This window comes from Sus scrofa, chromosome 6, assembly GCF_000003025.6.
Source record: "Sus scrofa isolate TJ Tabasco breed Duroc chromosome 6, Sscrofa11.1, whole genome shotgun sequence".
Classification (NCBI taxonomy): Eukaryota; Metazoa; Chordata; class Mammalia; order Artiodactyla; family Suidae; genus Sus; species Sus scrofa.
The window spans coordinates 168,100,636-168,108,785 of record NC_010448.4 but is presented as its reverse complement, the minus strand read 5'-3'; the positions used below and the strand labels follow the sequence as shown (position 1 = coordinate 168,108,785).

The window sequence follows — 8,150 nt, the reverse complement described above, 5'->3', positions numbered from 1 at the left end:
ATGCAGGAACTCAACCAGTCCATCGTGACGGAATTCATCCTGCTGGGCTTTGCCTCCGACCCCAGGACCGACCCTCTGCTCTTCGTCTTCTTTCTAGTCTTTTACCTGCTTATCCTTGTGAGCAACAGCCTCCTAATCACCCTCATCCACCAGGACTCACACCTCCACACGCCCATGTACTTCTTCATCAGCGTCCTCTCCATGCTAGACGTCTGCTACACCACCACGACCGTGCCCCAGATGCTCGTGCACATTCTCAGCAGGAAGAGAGCCATCTCCTTTGCCAGATGTGTGGCCCAGATGTACCTCTTCCTCCTCTTTGGGGTTACCGAGTCCTGGCTTTTCTCCATCATGTCCGTGGACAGGTACTTGGCCATCTGCCACCCTCTCCGCTATAAGGTCATCATGAGCCGCTGGGTGTGCCTCCTCATGGTGGGCATCTGTGCAGCGTATGGTGTGGTGGGTGGCCTGTCCTATACCTTCTTTGCCATGCGCCTGCCCTATTGTGGCCCTAATGAAATTGACCATTACTTTTGTGAGGTGCCTGCGGTCCTGAAGCTGGCTTGTGCAGACACCTCCCTCAATGACTTGGTGGACTTCCTCACGGGCTTCAATGTCATTGTGGTCCCCCTCTCCCTGGTTGCCATCGTCTATGCCAACATCTTTGCCACCATCATGAAGATCCGCTCAGCCCAAGGGCGGCTCAAGGCCTTCTCCACCTGTACCTCCCACATCGCAGTGGTCACCATGTTTGCGGCTCCGTGCGTCGTCATGTACATGAGCCCTGGCTCTGACTCCCTGTCGAACAGTGGCAAGAAAATGGCCCTTTTCTATAACATTGCCACAGCCTTCCTCAACCCTGTCGTCTACAGTCTGAGGAACAAGGATGTGAAAAGGGCTTTCCTCAAACTGACAGGACAAGGCAAGGCCCCAGAATGACTCTTTAAAGATGAAAATCTGGGGAGCCGTACAAGGCAGGACTCACACTCACCAACTCCTTGAGGACTCCTCCATGAGACCTGGAAGAGACTGACTGCATAAGACCAGCTCTTCGCCCGGACCCGGTGGGAGAGGTCAGGATGCTTGGACATCAGCAGTGCTGTGGCGGAGTGCTTTGAGACAAAGATGATAGTGAAGGTCCCACACAGGGGTCAAGAGCCCAGACGCTAGTGCCAGACAGACCAAGATAAGAGACGGTTTTATCAATTCCTAGGAAAGTGAATGCTTGCAGGTCATTTAACTACTCTAAGGTTTGTATCTTTTCCTCACAGGGTAATTGTAATGATTAAATGAGATGATACATGGAAACAGCCTAGTACAGAGCTTGGCATATAGTAATCTTTTAACATGTAATCAGGGTGTGTTTGGGGGGGTTGTGGGGGTTTTTTTTTGTTTTTTATTTTGTGTCTGCATCTGCAGCATGTGGAAGTTCCTGGGGAAGGGATCGAATCTGCACCAGAGCAACAACCCAAGCTGCCGCACTGACAAAGCTGGATCCTTAACCCAGTGCACCGCAAGGGAACCTATCAAATGTCAGTTTTAATTTTTATTACTCCTGCATGAATTATCAATCCTTAATCAGCCATGATCCTCCTGGGCTGTGGAAGTGCCTATGGCGGGCAGGGGTGGGGATGTTGGGGTGGGGAGAGTGGAAGGAGAAACTCAGAAACTGTAAAGTGGAAAATCTTAAGTTGAAGAAGAGATTTGAGAAGGAAGAAGTGAACCCTTCTCTACTCATCTATGAAGTTACCTTAGAAAGGGGAAACATTTTGTTTTATGACCATTTTTCTGTTCTTTTGTGTTTTTATATCTCTTGATTTCCCTTTTTCCCTTGTTTCTAATAAAGTCCATTTTTGAAAACTACAGCCTCTCTTGGGTGATCTCAAGAAAAAAAGACTCTGTCCACTTAAGAGTGCGGGAAATTAGAGAGGAGAGGGTGGATAAAATGTTACCCCCAGATACAAAATTTAGAGAGCCCAGAGACTCTCTAAGAGAAAGGGATTAGAAATTCAAAGAGAAGGATTTTTCCCTGTTTCCTCTTGCTTAGAGGGACCTTCCCCGAAACTGTTTATTTCTCATAGCATCTTTACAAATGTGAATTGTTTTCTCCCAGGCTTTACCAATCTGCAGGTTATGTTACAGGGCATCACCAGTATTTACTGACTGCTTGCTGCCACAGAACTTCAGTACCCAACACAGCAATTCCCATGAGGTTCTAGAGGCGCGTCCCATAAGCTGACATGCAGCCTCTTTGGGCTCTTCTTTCCCAACTCCTTCCTGATGTGTACCCTGCCTAAGAAACTCCTTGCAAAAAACAACAAAAAACAAAAAAATCCGCCAGGCTGGCCAAAAAAATAGAGCATGAGCGTCTGTGCCCTCCATGAGAGGCTAGAGCCCATGCCAAGGGTGCAGGTTCACAGTGTCCCCAAAGGTCCTGTGCCACCCCACCATCAGGAGCCAGAGTGTTACCTAAATAACGAAGCAAAGTTAAAGGCAAATGACAGGCAAAACACAGGGCATATAATTGCAACACATTTACAGATGTGAATAAAATCATTAACACATAAAGGGCTCTTACAAATTGGTAAGAAAAATACAAACACTCCAGAAAATTGGCAACAGATATGAACAGTTCATTGTTAAAAATCCAAATAAAGGAGTTCCGCTGTGGCTCAGTGGGTTAAGGACCTGGCATTGTCACTGCAGCGGCTTAGGGCCATACGTTTGATCCCAGGCCGGGGAACTTCTGCATGCCCTGGGTGTGGCCAAAAAAGAACAAAAATCCAAATAATCAATAAATAGATGATAAAATCAGACCACAGTAGGCACCAAAGTAATGCAAATTAAAATATCAAGGCGATACCACTTTTCCACATTTAGAAACTGCCAAAGAGCTTTTAAACAACAGAGTCAGAGGTGGCCAGAATACAACAAAACATGAATTTTCATCTATTGCTGGCGGAAATACAGATTGACCTAAAAAGCACATTCATCTTTCACACAACCAACTATTACCAAGTAATAGTAATCAGTCTAGGCCTTGTTATATGGCAGCCAGGACTTTCCCAAAGTCCAGGCAGTGGTCAGAGCACCTTAGAAAAAAGTATTTATTTCTATGCAGTCAACCACGTTCACATTCTAGGTTTTAACAGCTCAGTTTGAACAAGTGGTCCAACAGAAAGTAAGCCACCTGAAAGCAGAAAAGCCAGAAAAGCATATTTCAACTCAGTCTCAGAGGGACTCATGCTCAGCAGCAGGCTACCAGGAAAGCTCCCATCTTTACCAAGTAGCGATTATTTTAGGCATAACGGAGTTATTTTAAGAACTGGACCTTATCCAACCATGGGGAAAAAAAACATAAACCAAGTTGACCATACCACAATCCAGCCACCATTATGCCAAAACATCTTTATTATGTGTTTTTCATTAGGGTTTTCTCTTTAACCCAGGAATTTTTGAGAAGTAGGGTTCTTTAGCATTGCTTATTAAATTTTATTGAGTACAGTTAATTTACAATGTTGTGTTAATTTCAGGTATACAGCAAAGTGAATCGGGTTGTACAGGTTATTACAGACTATTGAGTATATTTCTCCATGCTATACAGTAGCTCCTTGCTATCTGTTTTATATACAGTAGTATGTCTGCATTAATCCAAACTCCTAATTTATCCCTTCCCCTCACATTCGCCTTTTAGCAACCATAAATTTGATTTTGAGACCTGTGAGTCTGTTTCTGTTTTGCAAATAAGTTGATTTGGAGAAGTAATTTTTTTAAATTCCAAATGTGGGGAGGGACTTTTGTTTCTGATATGATTGAGCAACACGTATTACCTTCTATGGCTCAACTTAAGATCTAGGCTGGTGACCATGATTTTCTTCTCCTGACAGCCGTTCCGTAGGATTACCCTTGGCCGTACCTCATCTGGATGGGTGCTTCAAGCCTGCACTCCACAGGCTCTGGGTGCTTGAAGTCCTTTTCTTCTTTTTAGAGAATGTTTTTGAAATGTATTTTTATTGAAATATATTGGACATATAACTTCTCATTAACCACTGAGCCATGAAGGGAACTCCGTGAGTATATAGTTTTGAAAGTAAGTGAAGTCAGTGTTGGAAGGAAGAAAGAGCGGTCAAGCACGCCAAACACCGCTTGTGGTCCCTGCACCAAGGACTGAGCAGTGACCACTGCAGTTAACAGCAGGAAGGTCATCACCACCTCCGCACAGGTCGTGGTGAAGGAAGTGTTAGTGTGTTAATCAGAGTGAAACCTGACTGGTGAGTTTCAGAGAAAACTGTAGGACAGAAATCAGAAACTGCATGGACAACTTTTTCTAAGAAATTGCATCCAGAGGAGAGCAAAGCAATGGATGGTAGACGGCAGGAAAATGAGGATTTAAAAGAGTTACTTTTCTTTGAGACAAGACAGTAAAATATTAGTGCTCTATTCCCTTTTCCTTGCTGCCAGTTCGGATAACTATGTGGTTCTCTTTTTTATTCTCCTCGACAAAACTAAGTTAGAGCTTACAAATAAGGAGGCCAGAGCCGAATTCAGGTTTTCTCAAGATAATTACAGAAAGTGCCAGATAGCTGACTCACTACAGATGACCAATGAAGTCACAGAGACAAGAGAATGTGGTATCTCTTGAAGCCCTGGAGCCAGACTGTGTCAGGAAAGTCCAGGTTTCTCCTCTTGGGTTTTTGTTTTGTTTTTTTAAGCTTTATTCACTCCTGAGCTTAATTTTTAAATTTTTAATATTATTTAGCATGTCCTTGCAGTACTGGCTAAATCATTGTTCTCAAACTTAAAAGTGCGTAGGAATCATCTGAAGAAGCTTTTCAAACGAAATTTTGATTTTAGAGTAGGAGTGCCAAGATTCCGCACTTCCTAAGAACTCCCGATGAGGCTGGTGATACTAGCAGACCCCTCCTTGAGTAGCAAGAGTCTAATTCACAAGGGAGAAGCTTCGTATGAACCGATGACCCCGTATTCTGGTATTCACACCCAAGGTAATCCTCTCCCCTTGAATTTGGCCTGAACCTAATAGTTCACTTCTCATGAATACCCTCAAAGTGATGGGAACTCACGTTCAATATTAGGTTACAAAAGACCCTGGCTTCCTCTCTGCTCACAATCTCTCTCTTGCTCTTGCTTGCTCATGCTGATGAAGCCAACTGCCACATGACAAGCTGCTCTAAGGAGAAGACCTCATGGAAGGAACTGACGGATGCATATACAACAGTCAGGAAGGAAGTGAGAACTTCAGTCCAACAGCCTAACAGGAACCGAATCCTGGCAATCCTGAATCCTGGGGAAGTAGATCCTTCCCCAGTTGAGTCTTGGCTCCAGTGGTTACCTTACTGCAGTCCTATAATAGCCCCTAATCCAGAGGAGCCAGCTCAACATCATTCAAATACCTGACCCACAGAAACTGCAAAAAGTAAATGTTTTAAGACACAGCATTTGGGGGGGGAGGGTAATTTGTTACACAGCAATCAATGACCAATACAGAGGAATTGCAAAGATCAGGGATGAGGTTTATAATGATCCTAATTATGGTGATAGTTTCACAGATATTACAGAACTCATCAAATTATGCTTTAAATACCTACAGTTGATTGTATGTCAGAGTACTCCAGTAAAGTCAAAAATGCATTATGAAAGTCTTGGTGGGAGGAGATTTTCATCCAATTACTAGGAGATTCTATTCCCCCCTACAAATATCTCTTCACAAAAACAGCGCTCCCTTCTTTAGTGACATGAGGGGTTTTGTGCCCTAAATTCATCCTCTCCTAATAGTACTAAGGGAAAACTGACCTGTATTACTTCTGGAACTCTGTTTCATATGATCAGTATTGGTTTTTCTTAAATTGCTTTTCTTTCAGAACTTATCAACTACTGATTAAGCTATAACTGGGTCATTGATCTGAAAATCTAGAAGTCACCTTGTACCCATCAACTTAAACTTATTCATGAGTCTTGAGCTCAGGCATTCAGGACCACATTCATGTAGTAATAAGAAAGGTGAACACTGGAATTCCCTGGTGGCTCAGCAGGTTAAGGATCCGGCATTGTTGCTGCTGTGGCATGGGTTTGATCCCTGACCTGGATACTTCTGCATGCCATGGGCATGGCCAAACAAAAGAAAAAGATGCATATATGAGACTTGCCTTCATGGAGTCCACTGTCTGCTGTCTTTGTATTTGAGGCACACCCATGGCCACAGCCCTCTGGATGGCCTCATGCTTAATCTCACCGAATCTAACGCATTAATATATCATGTGTGCCCATTTGATGTTGAAAAGCATTTGGATGGAGAAGTCATGTAGGCCGTGTCCTGGGTTTGCTGCTGGTGCCCATGCTTCTTTGACTTCTTGCTGGCGCATTACCCCAGCCTGTCGCTTTGAGGAAGGCCCCCTTCACATCTTTGTTCCTAAGGCTGTAGATGATGGGGTTGAGGAAGGCAGAGATGACATTGTAGAACAGAGCCAGCTTCTTGTCCTCTTCTGGGGAAGCCTCAGAGCCGGGTCTCATGTACATGACCATGCATGGAACAGAGAACATCGTGACCACAGTAATGTGGGAGGCACAGGTGGAAAAGGCCTTGAGTCGCCCTTGGGATGAGCGGATTCTCAAGACGGCAGTAAATATATTGATGTAGACAATGACGATGAGGGAAAGTGGGACCAACAGAAGGATGAAGCCCAAGATGAAGTCCACCCGGTCATTGAGAGATGTGTCTGCACAGGCCAACTTCAAGACTGCAGGTACTTCACAGAAGAAGTGATTTATCTCATTAGGTCCACAATAGGGAAGAACCATAGCAGAGACAGTGTATATTAGGGCACAACTAATACCCCAGAATCCACAGAAGGCTACCATTGACCCACACAGCAAAGGGCTCATGATGACTTTATACCTGAGGGGATGGCAAATGGCCACATACCTGTCATAAGCCATGATTGCAAAAAGCCAAGACTCAGTAATTCCTAGCATCAGGAAGATATACATTTGGGCCACACATCCAACGTAGGAAATGGTCTTTTTCTTGCAAACCAGATGCACCAGCATCTGGGGCACCGTGGTGGTGACATAGCCCATATCCAGAATGGAGAGGACACTAAGAAAAAAATACATGGGTGTGTGGAGGCGGGAGTCCATGCGTATCAAGGTGAAAATGAGCCCATTGCCAGAAAGGGTGATGAGATAGAGGAAAAGGAAGACACTGAACAGAATAACATTTATCTCTGTGTTACTAGAGAATCCTAAAAGAATGAACTCAGCAAGGGAGCTGTGGTTTCTCAAGAGGAAGTCCTGCATTCTTTTCCTGGTGTAGAGAAATAATAGAGCCATGACTCAGAAAGTGAAATCTCCAAATTCAAATCCCCCAGCTGCTCATATATTAGGAGTGCCAGATGCCAGTAGCAGAGCCTGCCTATCAGGACACTTGCAAAGCTGAGGACCATATTTTTACAAAGAACTTCCATTTGATGTGAAACAGCATGTTAATATTGTATTATTTAATCCTGGTTTATGCTAAGATCCCAAATAAATTCTGCATTTCAAAATGGAGAACTTGCAAAAGGAGTGTCTAAAACTGTTTCTTGCCCTTCATGAATATGCACAGTTCATGCAGCTTATAAAAAAGATTTCAAAGTGGAATGAATGAGATATTTGAGGATATAGCGTTTTCTGTGAGTTTCATATCAAATGGGGATGTCTGCCCCTCCTTTGAAGCTTCTCCCCAAATAGGCTTCAGTGGAAGCACCTGAATAGCTTAATGAATGCTCCAGAACTTTAGAGAGATGGTTGTTAGATATCTGACTCAAGCCTGTATTATCAGGAAAAGAAGTGTTCTTTGGAAATAAATTATGGGGAGTCCATGGAGAGTCACAGTTATGTGTTTCTACGAGCCACAGGTGGGTGATATATGAGGGGGGTGGGGGGGCAGGATGAGGGAAATGATTAAAAGGAAAAAAGAAAAGCTAAAAGAGAAAAGAAAAGAAGAAAGGAAGGGAGGCAGAGAAGGAAGGAAACCACCAAACTAGGATACTATATAATCGATGAATATATCGTTCAGAAATGAAAACTGTTTGCTCTCAAAAACATAACTTTCTTTCTCTCTCTCTCTCTCTCTCTCTCTCTCTCTCTCTCTC

At 43.8% G+C, this 8,150-nt stretch overlaps 2 protein-coding genes across 2 annotated transcripts; one reads left to right on the top strand and one right to left on the bottom strand.

Moving 5' to 3' along the window:
• LOC100521977 (olfactory receptor 2D2-like) lies at positions 1-939 on the top strand. The gene has a single exon (XM_003128090.2). The coding sequence runs from the start codon at positions 1-3 to the stop codon at positions 937-939; it is 939 nt and encodes a 312-aa protein (XP_003128138.2).
• LOC100521802 (olfactory receptor 2A12-like) lies at positions 6,316-7,314 on the bottom strand. Its single transcript, XM_003128089.3, has one exon. The coding sequence runs from the start codon at positions 7,312-7,314 to the stop codon at positions 6,316-6,318; it is 999 nt and encodes a 332-aa protein (XP_003128137.3).

Bases quoted from the DNA above. Each gene is read 5' to 3' on its own strand.
- LOC100521977 (XM_003128090.2), top strand. From the start codon at position 1: ATGCAGGAACTCAACCAGTCCATCGTGACGGAATTCATCCTGCTGGGC.
- LOC100521802 (XM_003128089.3), bottom strand. From the start codon at position 7,314: ATGCAGGACTTCCTCTTGAGAAACCACAGCTCCCTTGCTGAGTTCATT.